Below are 20,696 nucleotides of genomic sequence, written 5' to 3'. Positions count from 1 at the left end.
TTCCTCCCTTCTTTCCTCTCCTCTCCAATTTACAAATGGACATTTCAACAGTCCTCCATGGATAATGGAGAGAGTAAGCAGACTGACTTTCAGTAAGAGTTTAGAAGACCCGGACAACCCTATCAACCAGCTTAGTTGCCTTTTTACTCTGTTTAATGAAACATTCCACCCTATATACTGTTTTTTTTTTTCCAGGTACCCTTGAAATACTCACCTAGAAGGACCAAATTTGGTCCAATTTTGCTCCAAAACCAAATTTCAATAAATTTTACAGTGTTGAAATCCTACCGAATGTGTTCTCTGATCACAACAGAATTAAACAGAAATCTATATCCCCCAAAATACCTGAAAAAGTCCAAATATCTGAAAACTGCACAAATGTACAGTCATTCTGAATGACTCAGGAGTCAAAGAAGACATGACGAGGGAAGTGTAAAATTTCTGAGAGGAATGAAAACAAAAATACGACCTTACTCTTATTTTCCCTTGCTCTAATATGTTTAGAATAAACATATTAACATGCGAATCAGTAGAGAATTACATCTTCAGTTCTTCCTGTTTGGCTGCTCCTTGAGCTCGCTGCTTGCTTCATACACCAGCCCTGTCAGCCCCGCTGCAGCTGACAAGGAGCCATGGAGCATGGCTGTGCCCCTGCTGGCGGTCTGCTCCAGCCCTCATTACTCTGGCCTTGCCTATTTAACCAAGTAGTTCAGATACTTTTCTTCTAGTTCAGTGAACAAACGTTTACCATTTTCAAAGGTCGTGTTCCTGGAACCACGGAGGGGAATTTAACGGGGCAGTAACAGACAAGCTCCAGTCATATTACTCTTACGTTAACTTGAATGAAGATCATGTCAAAGCTGCCTCCTTCCAGCTCTCTCCTACGTGGGGAGTTCTAGTCTAACCCTTGTCCAGTATTTTAGACTTTTTGTGAGTGTTTCTTCATTCCCCCCCCCCCACCCCACCCCCCGTGACTTCTGTTTCTCCTAGCGATCCTTTAATTGTTTGGACCTTCTCATTGTTTTTGACTTTTTGTAACCTTCCCGTATCTCTGCCCTCAGTCAGCCTGTCCCGTCCAGCCTCTGTCACTTGCTGAGACTTGGCTAGGTGTGAGGCATTGAGCTGGGTTTGGTATAGGATGGGAGCTTGTAAGTCAGATAATTAACTGGGATGTGCTAAGTGCTTTGACTTGTTGGAAGGGCCATGCAAGCAAACATTCATTCAACAAATAATTTATCTGCCTTCCACTGTATAGCGGCACTGTGCAATGGGAGTGGTTCCCTGGGCAGCAGGTCCTGATGGTTTGAAGATGAGGCGTGGGGTTGTGAAGGGGAAAAGCTTGATCTGGAAATGGATGATCCACTCAGGCTAAAGGTGTTTGGTGGGGGCTGGAGGGACTTGAGCTAATACGAGGTAAGAGAAAAGGCTAGGAAGTTTAGGGAGGGCCTTTGGTTGTGTGTTCTTTTTGAGGGAGTTTAGTTCTGTTTCAGTGAGCGTGTGATTTATTAGATCCATGGTGACTCTCAGCAGCACCTCTGCACTACCGTATCTCTGATTTCTCTGGTTAATCTTGTGTTCTCTGCAGTGACCAGTGGCTCTGAGTGGCGGTGACCACGTGCACTGTTAACTGTGCTTTTTTAAAACGTGGGAGGTGGGGTTGCCAAGAGAGAGTGAACCCCAATGCCAGAGCCAGATGTAGCATACTCTTATTTAACCTGGATTATTTTCTTGTAGGCATTAGGTATTAAGTAGCCTCTTAAAACCTTTTAAAATTTCTTTAATGTAGGAGAGGAAGAGGTTGAAACAAATGAATTTGAAAGCACCCTGTGGAATAAAGTTTCCATCCATTGCCCACCCTGAAATTTTTTATTCTCTTTCTTTAGGTTTCTTGCTATTTAAAGATTTTTGTTTGAATGAAATTAATGAAGCTGTACCTCAGGTGAAGTTTTATGAAGAGGTAAGAAGTGACTGTTTTATCAATGCTTTTATTTCAAAAGCATATTTAAACTGTTCTTTGGGAAATATTAATACTCGTAGATATCTTACAAATATTTAGAAATTCATTGAAAGTAATTAGTAGTTACCAGATATAATATATAGTTTATTAGAGATGCTGGCACCAACTATAAAAAACATATTTTTAAAACTGTATAGTGTTCTGGAGTCAGAGAAGAATAGTTGGACTAAAATTCCAAAGGAAGAAGACAGAGCATTCTCACCCATTTTATTTTCTGCAGAAGCTTGCAGATTCTGGAGACAGAAGCTGAGGTAGAGGGCTGCTATTGGGTAAAAGAAGAACTAGCAATGGTTTATGGTCACACATTAATGAAGTAACAAGTCGGAGACTTGGTGGGAGAGGCGGGCCTGAAGCCCACAGCCCGTTTTCCCAGCAAGATATTGGGAGGGGCTGAAGATCCAGGAGCTTGTGAAAGACACATTGAAACCTTTCACAGCCTTGCAGGGATTACATGATATTTAAATATACACCTGCTGTGGCACGAATCTGAAAACAGAACAGGCAGCAGGTGAAAACCCTTCTGAAGATCTAGAACCACTTAACACCTGGGGCAGTGGTTGGTTGTGGGTGTGGTAGGCAGATGAGATTCCAGGTTTGGCCCCTCGCAGAAGGCTGTTTTCTCGGGGACAGAAAAACCAGAAGAGTTTTCTGGGTCTGGAGTAAAGAACAGATGAGACTGAAGGGGCCCTCAAAACATGATGAGCCCCTTTCTGAAGACATACGCCAACTTTGGAAGCTTGGATGGGGCAGGGGCCCAAGAGCCACCATGAAGACTTCTTAAGGGCAGAACCGAGTCTAGTGTAGAGACAGAGATCTCACTGAACTCCAGGGAGAGCCAGGCCTTAGGAATGGGGGTGAACCAGAGGCAGACTGATAGCTTGTGGTGAACAGTGTCGGATTCGTGATCTCTGAAGAAGATTTAGCTTTAGGACCAGGGACCAGGCTTGATCACTCAAGAGATTTTGTGTAGCAGAGTTTATTAAAGTGAGAAAAGGCACAGAGCAAGCTTCTGACACAGATATCAGAAGAGGGTGGAGAGTGCCACCCTCACTGGTCTAAGCAAGGGAGTTATATACTGTTTAATTGGTTATTCAGTTAGTTCAGTTCAGTCGCCCAGTCGTGTCCAACTCTTTGCAACCCAGCATGCCAGGCCTCCCTGTCCATCACCAACTCCTGGAGTTTACCCAAACTCATGTCCATTGAGTCAGTGATGGCATCCAACCATCTGATCCTCTGTTATTACAATAAATCAAAAGAATGTCTCAAGGTTTTAAAGATCTTACTAGACCTACTGCCACAATTTACATTTTAAGATGAGAGGATTAGAACTAACAATAGAAAGATCTTACCAGACGCATGCCCATAGTATGCTTTTTAGGATGGCAGGATCAGAACTAACAATAGAGAGATCTGACCAGAGGGCGCCCATAGTATGCATCTTAGGATGGCAGGATCAGAACTAACAATAGAGAGATCTGACCAGAGCGCGCCCATAGTATGCATCTTAGGACGGCAGGATCAGAACTAACACTAGAAAGATCTGACCAGAGCTCGCCCATAGGATGCATCTTAGGATGGCAGGATCAGAACTAACACTAGAAAGATCTGACCAGAGCGCGCCCATAGCATGCATCTTAGGACGGCAGGATCAGAACTAACACTAGAAAGATCTGACCAGAGCGCGCCCATAGCATGCATCTTAGGACGGCAGGATTAGAACTAACAGTAGAAAGATCTGACCAGAGCATGCCCATAGCATGCATCTTAGGACGGCAGGATTAGAACTAACACTAGAAAGATCTGACCAGAGCTCGCCCATAGGATGCATCTTAGGACGGCAGGATCAGAACTAACACTAGAAAGATCTGACCAGAGCGCGCCCATAGCATGCATCTTAGGACGGCAGGATTAGAACTAACAGTAGAAAGATCTGACCAGAGCATGCCCATAGCATGCATCTTAGGACGGCAGGATTAGAACTAACACTAGAAAGATCTGACCAGAGCTCGCCCATAGGATGCATCTTAGGATGGCAGGATCAGAACTAACACTAGAAAGATCTGACCAGAGCGCGCCCATAGCATGCATCTTAGGACGGCAGGATTAGAACTAACAGTAGAAAGATCTGACCAGAGCATGCCCATAGCATGCATCTTAGGACGGCAGGATTAGAACTAACACTAGAAAGATCTGACCAGAGCTCGCCCATAGGATGCATCTTAGGACGGCAGGATCAGAACTAACACTAGAAAGATCTGACCAGAGCGCGCCCATAGCATGCATCTTAGGACGGCAGGATTAGAACTAACACTAGAAAGATCTGACCAGAACAGGCCCATAGGATGCATCTTAGGACGGCAGGATTAGAACTAACACTAGAAAGATCTGACCAGAGCGCGCCCATAGCATGCATCTTAGGACGGCAGGATTAGAACTAACAATAGAGAGATCTGACCAGAGGGCGCCCATAGTATGCATCTTAGGATGGCAGGATCAGAACTAACAATAGAGAGATCTGACCAGAGCGCGCCCATAGTATGCATCTTAGGATGGCAGGATCAGAACTAACACTAGAAAGGTCTGACCAGAGCAGGCCCATAGTATGCATCTTAGGGTGGCAGGACCAGTCAGAAGGTCTTCAAGGAGGAGCTGTGGTCAAGCAGGATGCATTATTGCTATGTGACCCTTAGCACAGGGTTTAAGCTGAGCTGTTCGTTGTGTAATCATCAGCTTACAGCTTAAAGGAAAAAACATTTTCTGTGACTAAGACTAAGGACGTAGAGAAAAAGAAGAGATGGTTGTCCTTTCCTCCTCCTTGAGAACCCCAGACCCCTTTCTCCTCCTTGGGGACCCCGGACTTCTTATCAACCTGCCTAGGACTTGACTCTCTCAAGACTGAGTCCTACACAAATGGCAGCCCAGACCAGCTCAGCTCAGCTCCCTGCTGGGCAGGGAACTCCCTCCCTGCCTGTGCAGCAGAGAGCTTGGGGAGCCCTCTGTCTCTTTTCTAGGTGGAAAATAACAATACTTAAAGACTCTCCAGCATTCACCATACAGTAAAAAATGATATGGTACCTAAGAAGCAAGATCATATGATTTATAAACAAGCCAGTAGAAGCAGACCCACAGATGAGTCAGATATTGGAGTTAGCTGGCAAGTACCTAAAAAATGACCGTAAATAATATGTCTAAGACAATAGAGGAAAAGTTGGACAAAATAATTAGACGGAGGGATAGAGAGTTTCGGCATAATTTGAATTTATTGTGGAAAACCAAGCAGATATTCTACAAAATAAAGTACAGTATTTAAATTAGAACCCAGTGGCTAGAACCAATAGCAGATTGTCACAGTGAGTGACAGGATTAAAGACAAGTGAGATGTACTTAAAAAGGTCTTTGTAGAGGTGGAGTCCCAGAAAGAGAGGAGCGAGAATGGGGCAGAAGCAATATTTGAGGATATAATGCTGTTACAAAATGATGAAAGACAGCATCTTAAAGATTCAAAATACATAGAAAACCCCAAGCAGGATGACTGCAAACGAAACATATCTTTGCTCATCAATATAAGACTCTGAAATCCCATGACAGAAAATTTTAAAAGCAGCCAGAGGTTAGAAAAATACACCTCGTTTTTAAAGGGGCAGTAATATGACCAACACAACTATGACATCTTAACAAACGATTAAGAAAAAAGAGAGACAGTAAAATGGCCATCTTTAAAGTAATGAGAGAAAAGCTGCCAACCTAGAATTATTTTCCCAGCCAAAACTTCCTTAAAAAATGGAGATGGAAAAAGATGGTTTTGGACAAAAACCAAGAGAATTTGTCAGTAGTGGAACTGCATTACCGTCAGTATTAAAGGGAGCTACTTCAAGCAGAAGGGAAATTATGCTAGATGGAAATGCAAGAAGGAATGAAAGGCATTATAAAGGGTAAATATGCATGTGAAATATACACATGTTGACTATATAAAACTATTATATGTTCTTAGGGTTTAAAGTGTATGTAAGATGGATGAAACTGGAGCCCATTATACAGAGTGAAGTAAGCCAGAAAGATAAAGAACATTACAGCATACTAACACATATATATGGAATTTAGAAAGATGGTAACGATAACCCTATATGCAAAACAGAAAAAGAGACACAGATGTACAGAACAGACTTTTGAACTCTGTGGGAGAAGGTGAGGGTGGGATGTTTCGAAAGAACAGCATGTATATTATCTATGGTGAAACAGATCACCAACCCAGGTGGGATGCATGAGTCAAGTGCTCGGGCCTGGTTGGCTGGGAAGACCCAGAGGAATCAGGTGGAGAGGGAGGTGGGATGGGGGACCGGGATGGGGAATACGTGTAACTCTATGGCTGATTCATATCAGTGTATGACAAAACCCACTGAAATGTTGTGAAGTAATTAGCCTCCAACTAATTAAAAAAAAAATAAAGTGTGTGTAAAACTAAAACGTATGAGAGTATCACAAAAGGCAGGAGGAGGGTTAGTAAAGTTAAAGTATTTTAAGATTCTGGGATTATTTGGGCCAGTAAAAGTAATAGTTTGCATTGATTTGTAAAGAATGCATATTGTAACCTCTTAAGGTAACATTTAAGAGAATAAAATATGTGTATCTAGGAGGTTGAAATAGAGGGGATATGAAATAAAACAACATTGTATTAATCCAAAAAAAGAAAAAGAATAGAAGGTAGACATAAAGTAGGAGGTCAAACTGAAAACAAAGAGGAAGTGTGGCAGCTAAAAACCCATTTGTATAAATGATTATATTTAATATAAATGGACTGAATACTCCCGGTAAAAGACTAAAGTTTGTCAGACTGGATAATAACCAAAACCATGTTATGTGCTGCTTATAAGTGGCATGATTTATTTATTTTAAAGGATTTTACTTTACTTTTAAATTAAAGTACAATTGCTATACAGTATTATGTAAGTTACAGGTGTACCTTATAGTGATTCTGTGTTTAAGGAAGTGACATACTTTAAACAGAAGGATGGAAGAGGATTTGTAATATATATACTCAATGAAGCAAAGCTGGCATACTATCCGACAAAGTACACAACAGTGCTACCTGGAGATAGAGATGATTTCATCATGTTAGAGGAGTCAGTATCTTCGTCTTAAATCTGTATGTTACAAATAGTGTAACTTTAAAATACATAAAGCAAAAATAGGCAGGAAGTTCAAAACAAAATAATTATACGATCCTCCTGGGACACACACATACTTCAAGAGCTTGTAGAAACAAATAGGCAAAAATTAGTAAGGATATAGACGACCTTAATAAAGTGATGAATACAGTTGACTTAACTGACATCCAGAATGCTGCTTTCAGCAAAAACAGTTTGTGTTCCTTAAGTACGTATGGAACACTTACCAAAATAGAACATATGCTGGACCCTAAAGCAAGTTTCTGCAAATTTCAAGATTGAAATTGTTCAGAGTATTTTTGATGATCACAGTGGACTTAAGCTCAAATTTCACAAGAGTGTTAAGAAATTCTTAGCTGACTGGAAACAAATAGCTTCTAAATAATTTATGAGTCACAGAGGAAATTAAAATTAAAGTTAGGAAATATATTCATTAAAATATATTTTAGAGATGACATGTGCTAGTATTATTAACATGATGTATCGTTACCCTAAAGCACTTGAAATGGTCCAGAGAAAGCATGGCATAATTAGGGCTGATATTAGTAATCTTTTTACATTTGAAAATTGGAAGGATATTCCTTTTTCCCCTGGTTTATTGATGTACATGAAATCTTGATATTTTTCTACATTTTTTATTGTATTAATGTATTTCCAGAAAGGGTGATGAAATGATGATATAATTTGGCATCATGTGAAAAAAAAAAGTAAGCTAAATCTGAAAGGGTTTCACTCAGTACAAAATAACTTTTTAATTTCAAATTGAATCAGGCGTTTCATCTGTATGAAAATCACAGCTTGATCTGTCAAAAATTTTTTTTCTTTCCTGTGTTCTTAAAAGCTTCACCTCTTCAGTTTCAGCATGTACTCAGCTGCTTTGTTAAATACAAAGCCATGTCCTTCAGCAGATGAAACAGATGGTCAGTCTACTGGGTTATTTCTTAAGCACTTCTCACCAGTGTGGTGGTGACTCCTGCTACTATGTCTCCATCTGAACTCTAAACACTGGGCCTTCTCTTCCTTGGCTTGCTCCCCAGCGCCTCTGTCCTGGGCTGGGGTGATGGATCTGGCCTGTCAGATCATCTCCTTGAAGGAAAATGGTTCAGGGCTCCTGACCAACTTGCTCTGTGTTCTTCACGGCATCATCCACTTTGGGGCTTCAAATACAGTTCTCTTAAGTCAGTACAGCCTCTAAGACTGAGGTTATCAGTAAGTGTGACTCCTTGCTTTTATCCACCTAGTGGATTCTCTAATTTCTGGTTTATGATCCTGGTCCCTGCTTGAAGTTGGGCAGTCCGTCTTGCTTTGCCCTCCCTGGGTTTCCACAGCTAAAAACCAGGGTGATAGTAGTGTTATCAGTAGTGGTAGTAGGGTGATAGTGCCTAAGTAGTACCTTAGGGTTGTCACGCGTGTGTGCGGCATAGAGCAGCACCTGGCATTAGTTACCCTTGCTCCAGTTAGACTTAGAGGAAGCTTACAATAACAGTTATATTACCCCCTAGGTTTCATCGTAAATCATGGAGGACAGGAAGCATGACATCAGAGGTAAAGTTAGAGAATTTTCTTTACTCATTCAAACACTAATGCTCAGAAGTATTGTTGGGATTAATCCTTTGTCTGTTTCTTCATTTGCTATTATTTTCTCCCAATCTGAGGGCTGTCTTTTCACCTTACTTATAGTTTCCTTTGTTGTGCAAAAGCTTTTAAGTTTCATTAGGTCCCATTTGTTTAGTTTTGCTTTTATTTCCAATATTCTGGGAGGTGGGTCATAGAAGATCTTGCTGTGATTTATGTCAGAGAGTGTTTTGCCTATGTTCTCCTCTAGGAGTTTTATAGTTTCTGGTCTTACATTTAGATCTTTAATCCATTTTGAGTTTATTTTTGTGTATGGTGTTAGAAAGTGTTCTAGTTTCATTCTTTTACAAGTGGTTGACCAGTTTTCCCAGCACCACTTGTTAAAGAGATTGTCTTTTTTCCATTGTATATCCTTGCCTCCTTTGTCAAAGATAAGGTGTCCATAGGTTCGTGGATTTATCTCTGGGCTTTCTATTCTGTTCCATTGATCTATATTTCTGTCTTTGTGCCAGTACCATACTGTCTTGATGACTGTGGCTTTGTAGTAGTACAGCCATTATGGAAAACAGTGTGGAGATTTCTTAAAAAACTGGAAATAGAACTGCCATATGACCCAGCAATACCACTTCTGGGCATACACACTGAGGAATCCAGATCTGAAAGAGACACGTGCACCCCAATGTTCATCGCAGCACTGTTTATAATAGCCAGGACATGGAAGCAACCTAGATGCCCATCAGCAGATGAATGGATAAGGAAGCTGTGGTACATATACACCATGGAATATTACTCAGCCGTTAAAAAGAATTCATTTGAATCAGTTCTAATGAGATGGATGAAACTGGAGCCCATTATACAGAGTGAGGTGAGCCAGAAAGATAAAGAACATTACAGTATACTAACAGATATATACAGAATTTAGAAAGATAGTAATGATGGCCCTATATGCAGGGCAGAAGAAGAGACGCAGAAGTACAGAACAGACTTTTGAACTCTGTGGGAGAAGGGGAGGGTGGGATGTTTCGAAAGAACAGCATGTATATTATCTGTGGTGAAACAGACCACCAGCCCAGGTGGGAGGCATGAGTCAAGTGCTCGGGCCTGTTGGGCTGGGAAGATCCAGAGGAATCGGGTGGAGAGGGAGGTGGGATGGGAGACCGGGATGGGGAATTCGTGTAACTCTATGGCTGATTCATATCAATGTATGACAAAACCCACTGAAAAATAAAAATTAAAAAAAAAAAAAAAAAAAAAGAAGTATTGTTGGGATGAGCGAGACAGAAAAAGTGTGTGCTCTCTTTGAGCTCCTATTTTTGTTGAAACAGGCAATAAACAGGTGATAAATAAATAGGAAAGATATTAGGAAATAATGACTCAAAACAGACTCAAAGCTTAATGTGATGTATTGTGATTTGGTGGCCACCTTAAATTGCCGGGTCAAAGACTTACTCTCTGAGGAGGTGCATTTTAGTGAAGTAATTTCAGATATTGTGTTTATCCTTTGTGGCATTCACTTAGTTTTTTGAATCTGTCAATTTATATTTTTCACCATGTCAGGTAAAATTTGGGCCATTATAAAATGTTATTTCTACCTTAATATCTTCTTTTCCTCTCTCTGGAACTCCAGTCATATGTATGCTTGATCTTTGGACATTATCCAAGATATCACTGATACCCTGTTCAATTTTTCCCCAAGTATTTTTTTCCTTTCTGTTCTTCAGATTAGATAATTTCTATGGAGCTATCTTCAAACTCATTGACTCTTTCGGTATCTCTTGTCTGTTGTTATGTCCATCCGTTGAATTTTTTTTCAGATAGGATTTCCAATGTGGCTTATTTCATAGTTACTATCTGTCTGCTGCTATTTTCTTGATTTGTTGTTCGTTATATGTATATTTTCTGTGCATCTTTTAGTATAGTTATAACGGCTGCTTTAAAATCCTTTTCTGGTAATTCCAGTCTCTGAATCACCTTGGATAGGTCCTCACTGATGATCTGTTCTCTTGAGTATGACCCACATTTCTCTGTTTCTTCAAACATAGAACAGTTTTAGATTGTATCTTGTACATTGGTATTGTGGGTTCTCTAAACTGCTTCTCTGTAGGGTATTGTCTCAGGAGTTAATTTGGCTTACTCAGACTTGATGCTGTCTTCTTATGCAGTGGGTAGCAATTTAATCTTGTTCAATTTTTTTAACCTTTGCTGGACTAATTTGGGTCTGTCATGCTCACACATCATTATGCAGTCCACCAGAGATTTTAAGATTTTATATGCAGAATTTTGGAGCTCTCCTCTGACTCTTTATTTTCAGGAATATCCTCTCTTTCTTTCTGGCTTCTGTTTGTTGCCCCTTCCCCATAATCTGTGTACTTTTGGTCACTCTTCAGTGGTCCAGTGTAGTTGGGTTTTACAGATGTCCAGAATTGTTCTGTTAGAGATTGGTTGACCTGAATCAGGGCATGGGTTTCTGATACATTTTGAATATCAAACCAGTGTGATTGGCTAATGAATTGAATGTAGGGATGATGGGGACAGAGTGAGCAAAAGAGCAAAATCAATAATGATTATTTCTTGTTTGGCTTAAGCAGCTGGGTGGTGGTGGTGGTGGTTTAGTTGCTAAGTTATGTCTGACTCTTGAGACCCCATGGACTGTAGCCCGCCAGGCTCCTCTGTCCGTGGGATTCTCCAGGCAAGAATACTGGAGTGGGTTGCCATTTCCTTCTCCATAAGCAGCTGGGAGGATGGTTTTACTCATTTTTGTGATTAAGACTAGGGGAAGGGCATGATTGACTGGAGTAGAGAGGATGTGGAAATATCCAATAGGTGGCTCAGTATCCGGACTCTGGAGCTCTGAGAGAGAAGTGAGTCCTGAAAACCCAGACTTAGTCATTGGAATAGAATTGGTGTTTGAAACTGTGCGACTGAATAGCTTTATCCAAGGAGAATATAGTGGATGAAAAAGGGGTTTCTTAGCACCATGCTCTGAGGCACTTCAGTATTTAAAAGTCTAGCAGAAGAGGAAGAATTACCAAGGGAGACTGAAGAGGAGGAGCCAGGATGGCAAACTCCTGGGGAGTATAGACCCCAGAAGTCAGAGGAGGTCCCAGAACTCAGACGAGGCAGGAGTGCAGCCCTGAGCCGAACGCTGCTGGGGTGTCAGGGAGCTGAGGACAGAGAGAGAGGCCCTTGACTGGGCACGGCAGAGGCCGCTGTGACTTTACTAGGCTGGAATGGCAGTGGGACAGATGGGAGACAAAGAGGGGGGCCTGTGACAGCTGCGGGCCAAAGAGCTTGCTCTTAGGGTTCTGTGTTCAGGCTACATGCTGAGCTGTGAGCTCTGTAACCACCAAAGCAGAAAGGGGGACCACACGGTCAGTGAGTGTTCGTCGCTGGTGCTGATGCTTCTGTTCTGCTCTAGCGGCGACCTTTCACCTTGAGCCTGGGCCTCCGCCTGCTCCATTCCCTGGGCAACCAGCCCGCCAGAATTAGGGGTGACGCCTTCTCTGTGTGTACCACGGTCAGGGCATCCTGTCCAGAGCTAATTGATGGTTGACTGCATGTTCTTCAATTAGTGGTCTGACTGATAATAGAAAGTGAATTTTGAATTACAGCCCCAGATGCTAAGCTCTTGCTTTGCCTACTAAGAATTAACCTTTGCTGTTGTTCAAGTCAGAGTTTGTGGAGCACAAGGCACTCACTAGAGCCAGAACTATGGTTCAGGGCATGGTTTGCGCGAGAAACTAGGATTTCCTGTATAGTCAGTCTCTTACAGTTCATAGAAAACTCCCGTTGAATCAGGTATCAGCTTGCTTTACAGGCCCCAGAACATAGATTTAGGTTTCCTTCCACTTGTGTTTGAGGGTAATAATTCCATGCAGGTTTAGTATTCCTAGAGTTTATTTGTATGTTTAGGCAGAAACATTTGCCTTTGGTTCACTGATAGTTCACCTCTTTTATCCGAGCATTCCGACATTAATTTTTGGATCTTACTAAAACCTGACAAAACAACAAAAGAAATCAGCCAAGCCAGAGTCCTTTGTTTATTTTCTGCTCTCCTTCAGATTTCGGTGTCTAGCTTCTGTTTTCTTGCAGCTGTCGTATTTGCGGCTGGGATGGTGTTGGGTAGACATGTTCTCCTGAGTTAGCTTAGGATGATTATGCCCAGGTCCTCTGGTTATGCCAACACTGCTGAATTGCTTCTTCATTAAAAAATGTCTTCCTTCTGGAGAAAAACATAATTTGAAAAGATCCATATACCCCGATGTTCACAGCAGCATTGTTTATAATAGCTAAGACATGGAAGCAACCTAGTCTATCGACAGATGAATGGATAAAGAAGATGTGGTCTGTATATACAATGAAATATTACTCAGTCATAAAAAGAAGAAAATAATGCCATTTGCAGCAACATGGATGGACCTAGGAGATGGTCATACTAAAGTGAAGTAAGCCAGACTGAGAAAGACAAATATAATATGACACCACTTATATGTGGAATCTAAAAGCAAATGATACAAATGAACTTATTTTCAAAACAGAAGTAGACCTACAGACATAAAAACAAGCTCTGGTTACCAAAGAGGGGGAGAGGGGTCAGTTAGGAGTTTGGGGTTGAAATGTGCACATTACTGCATATAAAATGGGTAACCAGCAAGGCCCTGCTGTGTGGCGCAGGGAACTCTATTCAATAGGTTATAATAATTTATTATGGAGAGAATGTAAGAAGAATATATATAAACTGAGTCACTTTGTTGTACATCTGAAACTAACATGACATGGTAAATCAACTATATTTTAATAAATTTTTTTTTAAAGTAAAGAATTAAAAAAAAATTTTTTTAAGTGTTTTCCTCTTAGATGGAGTATCAACTTCCCCTTGGCCTCCTGCCTTTATGTTCAATTTCAGTGTCTGCCCCAAGAAGACTTCATTCTAAGCCCAGGCAGTTACAGACTTGTGAATTTCAGCCATCTCATTGATATTTAAGGACAATTTAGATGATCCCAGTAATTTCTTAGTGTGTGAAGCAGTTAGACTTCATACACATACTGTATATGCTTCATGCTCTGTGCATACTCTTCTACCTACCAACCATGCCCTTTCATTATCAGAAATTCTCACAGGATTTACTGGTTTTGATTTCAAAACTTGTCAAACTGAGTGAAAGTCACTCAGTCGTATCTGACTCTGCAACCCCATGGACTATACAGTCCTTGGAGTTCTCCAGGCCAGGATACTGGAGTGGGTAACCTTTTCCTTCTCCAGGGGATCTTCCCGACCCAGGTGTCCTGCATTGCAGGCGGATTCTTTACCAACTGAACTATCAGGGAAACCTTATCAAGCTGAGACTATACAGTAAAAAGGTAGCTTTTATTTCTGTTCAGTTTGTATTCTCACCTCTAGGAGTGGTCAGAATCATAGCAGAATAAGAAGTGCTCAGATATTATGAAAGTATAACTGGCTACTTGGTAGGAAAATTTTCTGTTTTTTCAGAAATAAGTCCTATGTAGTTATTAGTTATTATATTGAAAATCTTCACTGCAATCTTCCTACCAACTCAATATTTCCTTTGTTTTCATTCTCTTCTTGTCTTTTAGATTTTTTAAAATTGATTAATTAATTTATTTTACTTTACAACATTGTATTGGTTTTGCTGTACATTGACTTGAATCCCCCACGGGTGTACATGTGTTCCCCATCCTGAACCCCCCTTCCACCTCCTTCCCCATCCCATCCCTCTGGGTCATCCCAGTGCACTGGCCCTGAGCACCTTGTATCATGCATCAAACCTGGACTGGCGATTCATTTCACATATATTTACATGTGTCAATTTGCCATTCTCCCATATCATCCCACCCTCGCCCTCTCCCACAGAGTCCCAAAGACTGTTCAGTACATCTGTGTCTCTTTTGCTGTCTCACATCAGGGTTATCGTTACCATCTTTCTAAATTCCATATATATGTGTTAGTGTACTGTATTGGTGTTTATCTTTCTGGCTTACTTCACTCTGTATAATGGGCTCCAGTTTCATCCACCTCATTAGAACTGATTCAAATGTATTCTTTTTTAATGTCTTTTAGATTTAACGTATTTCTGTAAAGGAGTAAAAACACTTCTCTGATCTGAGAACTTATGGGGTTAAAGTAATAGAGACCATGTCCTCACAAAGCGTGTTTGCTAAGCCCATTTTATTATTTAGTCTATCTTAACACCCATCAGGTTACTATTTGAAGGAACCTTTCTGTTAATACTTTTAGAGTGCAGAGACGGTTCCAATGTGAAAAACCAGTGCTTTTATCTATGATGAATGTCTTTCCAAAAGATTTAGTTGACTTTTAAAAATCTCTGCAGGAATCCTGACAATTCATTATTATTTTTTCCTCCTGAGTTTTGTAACACTGTAGTCAAGTGAAAATGATCCCCATCATAACTCATAGAAATGGATTACTGCCAAGTTCAAATTATTTGTGCTTTGGAAAAGAGAATTGGCAAGAATGAATGGTCCATGGCTGCTATATCATAAGATAATTGTAACCATGGCAGTGTTTGTTTCCTAATATTGTGTTTCTAAATTTAAGCAACAAGGTTCATCTTAGGAAAAAATCCATTCGTATGTCCCAAGTTGAATTTAAATTATTCCAGCTTCATTATTTCAACATTAGAAGTAGTTGTTTCCTGTGCACTGGCCAATTCAAGTAATTTGCTTGATCTCATGTGGAAGTGGTTTCTGCCAAGACGAGTAATATCTTTTAATAAAGTAAGTTTCTAGGAAGACAGTACCTAACTATCATAACTTTTAACTGTCTAGATAAAAGAATATGAAAAGCTTGAGAATGAGGAAGATCGCCTTTGTAGAAGTCGACAAATTTATGATACTTACATCATGAAGGAGCTGCTGTCTTGTTCACATGTAAGTACCTCTGCTTATTTTATTAATTCAGTATGAGTAAATGAGACAGGCTTCACATGTTTTTAGAATAAAAGTTAAAATAGGAGGAAAGGTTTAAAGGTATTCATCCAGGATGGAACCCATGTTTCTTTCTCTAGTTTTGTCATTTGTTTCCTGGTAATGCTGATCCAATACCTGCTGCTCCACATACTTTTAATAAGGCTTGGATACTTTCAGTACAGATGTTGATAAAATGGCTAATGCAGATCAGTGCAAGAAAAGGCTAAGCTCAGTTCTCGACTCTCTAAGGAAATTAAGCTTTATTGTTTTTCATTTAGCTCTTCTTTAAACAATTAGGCTAATCAAATATTGATCGGTAAATATCTTAAATGCTTTCTTTGAATTAATAAGGTTGATTGTAATTATTATGTTAATATAGTTCACTAATAGTTGAATGATGGTTGAAATCTTTTTTTTTTTGCTTGTAAATCAGAGAAACAATCTTATTCAGTCATTAGGATAAACAAAGTTCCTAGGAAATTCTTCCACCAGAAGTGAGTGGAATAAATAATGAAAACGTACACTGTAATCTCTCTACATGAAAACTGTTTTTCAAAGAAGTGTCCTAAGAGCCCTGGACTGCTGTGTCCAATGCAGTAGCCACTAGCCCTGTGCGAGTATTTAATTGTGTTTACATTTGCTGTTGTTTAGTCTCTTAAGTCGTGACTGTAGTCCATCAGGCTCCTCTGTCTATGGATTTCCCAGGCAAGAATACTGGAGTGAGCTGCCATCCCCTTCTCCAAGGGATCTTCCCGACCTAGGGATCAAACCCACATCTCCTGCATAGGCAGGCGGGTTCTTTACCACTGAGCCACCAGGGAAGTATGTTTATATTAATTACAGTCAAATGGAACTAAAATTTTAATTCCTGACGTCCTCCTGAGCTGCATTTGAAATGTGCAGTACCCACATGTGGCTGGTGGCATCAGCCCAGATTCACAGCATTTCCATCATCGCAGCGAGTCTGATTGGACAGCACTGGTCATGACAATGATGCACTTTCATGCTTCTGTATTTATTGTGTTGTCTGCAGTGCTTACTGAACTTCTGAGCTAGAGCTTACTGTAAGTCTCTGTGCCTCGCTGCCTTGCTGGGGATGGTTGGACCTTGGAAAATGACACATGTTCACTAAGAAAGCCTCTGTAGACGTAGCTTTCATGTAGGGCAGCAGTTTAGAGGGTTTTTAGCAGAGTGATATGCTTTTTTAAACTCTTCTTCTTGTGCATTACTTCAGACATAATTTGAAGTTTAGGGGGGGAACAGGGTTTCTAATTTTTGTCAGTGTGAGTTTCATTCTTTTAGAACCAATTCCTCTTTGCAGTGGTTACAGCAAGCCTTTCCTTAACCTAGAGTCTTTCCAACACTGTGGTTTAACTTTGTGATCCTGGCATTTAATTCTTAGGTATATCTTTGTGCATTCATGTTCTCTCATGAAATAGAAATTTTATGTTTTTAGGACCCCAGTATCAGCCAACTGAGAGATGATGCATTTAATACTAATATGGTGACAATACGATTCCTTACACCCTTTTTAAGTTGAAGTAGCCTTGATCTCTTGTGGGCATAGATATTTCAGTTAGATGCCCCTTGTGTATCACCCTTCTCGATATAGTTTTTAAGAACTCTGGAAGCTCTGAGGAACAATCATCTGTTTGGCTTGCCCACAGACATATAGCAGATTTTTTTTTAAGAATGCATGTTGATGTGATCACCATAGGTTACTGCTTAGTAACTGTTGTGTTAAATTATATGTTGTGACACTGTAAGATATACAGAGGTTTACTCTGTTTTATATTTGTGGGGGAAAAAGAAAAAGAAAACATTGTGTGTTTTTTTTAAAGCCATTCTCAAAGCAAGCAGTAGAATACGTACAAAGTCATCTATCCAAGAAACAAGTGACATCAACTCTTTTTCAGGTAAGGTAAAATGCTCTCCAAATAAATGTTTCTAATTCACTTAATGGTTGTATTTGGGTGCAATCTTTGCTTGGGTGAAAGTGCTGGCAGAATTTCGAGACTGTATTTCTTACCTAGAGGTTTATCTGGAAGAACCAAAGTTTAATATCACCTGTCTTCTCATTGAAACGTGCTCTTATGCCAGCATCATAAAGGCTGTCCTGAAAAAGGCTGCTAGAGCATTCTTTTAGTGTTTTTTTCCTATAAATCAATCAAGAGGAGACATTGGAGGGAAAAGCCTTTTCCTGTTTGACATCCCAGACACCTGTGATGAGCAGGGACTGGACAAGATTTACTTTTCAGTGGTACAGGTGTTGGTCCCCATGGCGATCCTTCCCCAGAAGAAACAGATTCATTTTCAGCAATCAAGAGGGAATGAATGGCCTTGGAGTCGTGACTGAGAAATTGGATTTTGCCTCAGCTCCTCTTATCTTGAACACAACACAATCATAGATTTAAATTATAAGGCTCAGAAAACTCGATCCACAACTGATGGGCCCATGTCTTGGCTGCTCTTTAGATGCAGTGGTTTTCTTCGTCAGAGCCTTTTTTGTTATCCCGTGGGATTTCTATAGAGATGGCAGCTTACAAGGCATGGTCAAATTTCCAAGTGGATCTTGTACTTTTTATGTTTCTGGGAGTTACGAGAAATAGGAAAGAATGCCATTTATTAAGGTAATGGTTTTCGTAAATGAAAACAACTAGTTTATTGTTTTCTTGGATTATTCAGTCAGTTGAAGAGAAATAAGTTGATTTTTGCCTTAGTGCCTTATGGTTGGGTTTATTTATATACAAAATGAATCTGATTATTCTATAGAAAAGATACTGGTTTGGCTCTGAGAACATTTGGGTACAGTAACCAAACCAGCTGCTGCCTTTCTGCCAAAATGATTAGGTGGACATCTCTTAAAACGTCAGACCTTTTAGTATAGTCTAGTTGGTTATAAGCTTGGGCTCTGAATTCAGTGACCTGAGTTTCAAGACCCTGGGCAAGGCACCATACCTCTCCGCACTTCTGGTTTTCCCTCTGTGGAGTAGAAACGCCAGCAGACTGTCCCGTGAATGGGATTTTGAGGACCCAGTGCATATGAGCTGGTTTGTACCAGGCCTGTCTATCACAGCACTCCATAAATGTCAATCTTCTCTAACACCTCACAGTCAGAAAGTGCAATTTGATTGCACTGCTTTTTGTTGCCTCTGTGAAATTTTCATGTCAGATTTTCAGTTTTCTGACTTTGACATGGTTCAGAGGTAGTTGTATAGTCAGTTACATTTAATATTGCTATATTATATACATAGATTTTACAACTCTGATGTTAACTTTTCCTGTAGCATAAATAACATTTAAAAAGATAGTTCCAGATGAGAGATACAAAGACCAACAAAATTAACTTTGTGGCTTCAAGAAACATTGATTTAGAAGCCATGTCTCCAATATATCTTTTAAAAGCACTTTACTGATTTGTTCATAAGAAAATAACTGAGTAATGTTCTGATAAAACAGATACAGAATAGTTGGTATTTTTATTTCAGTGGTGAAGGAAATAGTCATGTTGGTTTAAATAAGAAAGCATTTTAGTGCAATTCAGTATAATACGTACCATTAGAACATAGTGGTCAAAGTATAAAATAGAAGTTATGTATTTGGATACCCTGTTTATAGAGGGACATTGATCTCTATAACATTTAACTAACATTAAAGTTACTTGATATTCTTTGAGTTGGAATATCCCCCCCTGGCTTTAAATGAGTTATAATTGACAAATAAAAATTGTGTATAATTGAAAGTATACAGTGTGATGTTTTGATATGTGTATTCATTGTGAAATGATTGTTGTAAGCTAACTAATCAGCATACTCATCACCTCATGTAGTTATATTTGTGTATGCATGTGTGGTGAGAACACTTAAGATCAACTTTCTTAGCAAATTTCAAGTGTACAGTACAATACTATTAACTATAGTCCCCATACTGGACATTAGCTCTCCAAGACTTATTTATCCTGCAGAACTGAAACTTTGTACCCTTTAAGCAACATCTCCCCATTTTCCCCACTTCCTAACCCTTGGCAACCAACCTTCTACTCTGCTTTTATAAGTTAGACTTCTTTTAGATTCCACATACAGGAGAGATCAGCTTGTAATTGTCTTTCTGTGTCTGGCTTGTTTCACTTAGCATAATGTTCTCCAGATTCACCTGTTGTGTTGTAAATCTCAAGATTTCCTTCTTTTTAAAAAACAGAATGGAGTATACCATTTTGTGTGTGTGTGTTCATATATATATGTATCTATACATGTATATCTCCATTCTCCATTTTCTTTATCCATTCATCCATTGACGTACAGTTAGGTTATCTTCAGTATCTTTACTATTGTGAAGTAATGCTGCAGTGAACATGGGCATGCAGGTATCTCTTCAAGATACTGATTTAATTTCCTTTGGATATATACCAGAAGGAATCTTTATACTGTTTTCTGTAGTGGCTGTCCCAGTTTGCATTCCCACCAACAGTGCACAAGGATTCCCTTTTCTCTGTATCCTCATCAACATGTACCTCTTGGCTTTCTGATAACAGTCATCCTGACAGGTATGAGATGATACCTCTCTGTGGTTTTGATTTGCATTTCCTTGATGATTAGTGATGCTGAGCACCTTTTCATATGCCTGTTGGCCATTTATTATCTCTTTTGAAAAATGTCTATTCAGGTCTTCAGCCCAATCTTGAATTGGGTTATTTGGGCTTTTGCTGTCGAGTTGAGTTCCTCACATGTTTTGAATATTAACCTCATATCATGTAGTTTACAAATAACTTCTTTCGTTCTACAGGCTGCCTGTTCACTCTGTTAATTGTTTCCTTTGCTCTGCAAAAGCATTTTAGTCTCATGCAAACCCACTCGTCTGTTTTTGCTTTTGTTGCCAGAGCTTTTGATGTCATATCCAAAAAATCATCACCCAAACTAGTGTCAAGAAGCTTTTTCCCATGTTTTCTTCTAGTTGCATGGTTTCAGGTCTTACATTTAAGTCTTTAATTCATC

At 39.8% G+C, this 20,696-nt stretch overlaps 1 protein-coding gene across 3 annotated transcripts in view; it reads left to right on the top strand.

The window, feature by feature from the left end:
- GRK3 (G protein-coupled receptor kinase 3) overlaps positions 1–20,696 on the top strand; it is a 116,673-nt gene that overhangs the window by 47,633 nt on the left and 48,344 nt on the right. For all 3 annotated transcript variants that reach the window (XR_010658840.1, XM_065904308.1, XM_065904310.1), the window contains 3 exons: positions 1,884–1,957; positions 15,565–15,666; positions 17,547–17,621. Coding sequence is in view for 2 of the 3 variants with exons in the window: in XM_065904308.1 (XP_065760380.1) it covers positions 1,884–1,957; positions 15,565–15,666; positions 17,547–17,621 (251 nt within the window). In the remaining variant the exon portion in view is untranslated. The remainder of the gene's footprint in view (positions 1–1,883; positions 1,958–15,564; positions 15,667–17,546; positions 17,622–20,696) is intronic.

The sequence above is a fragment of the Muntiacus reevesi genome, chromosome 13, assembly GCF_963930625.1.
Source record: "Muntiacus reevesi chromosome 13, mMunRee1.1, whole genome shotgun sequence".
Taxonomy (NCBI): Eukaryota; Metazoa; Chordata; class Mammalia; order Artiodactyla; family Cervidae; genus Muntiacus; species Muntiacus reevesi.
The sequence above is the reverse complement of the archived record's forward strand: the minus strand, read 5'-3'. Positions and strand labels throughout refer to the sequence as shown.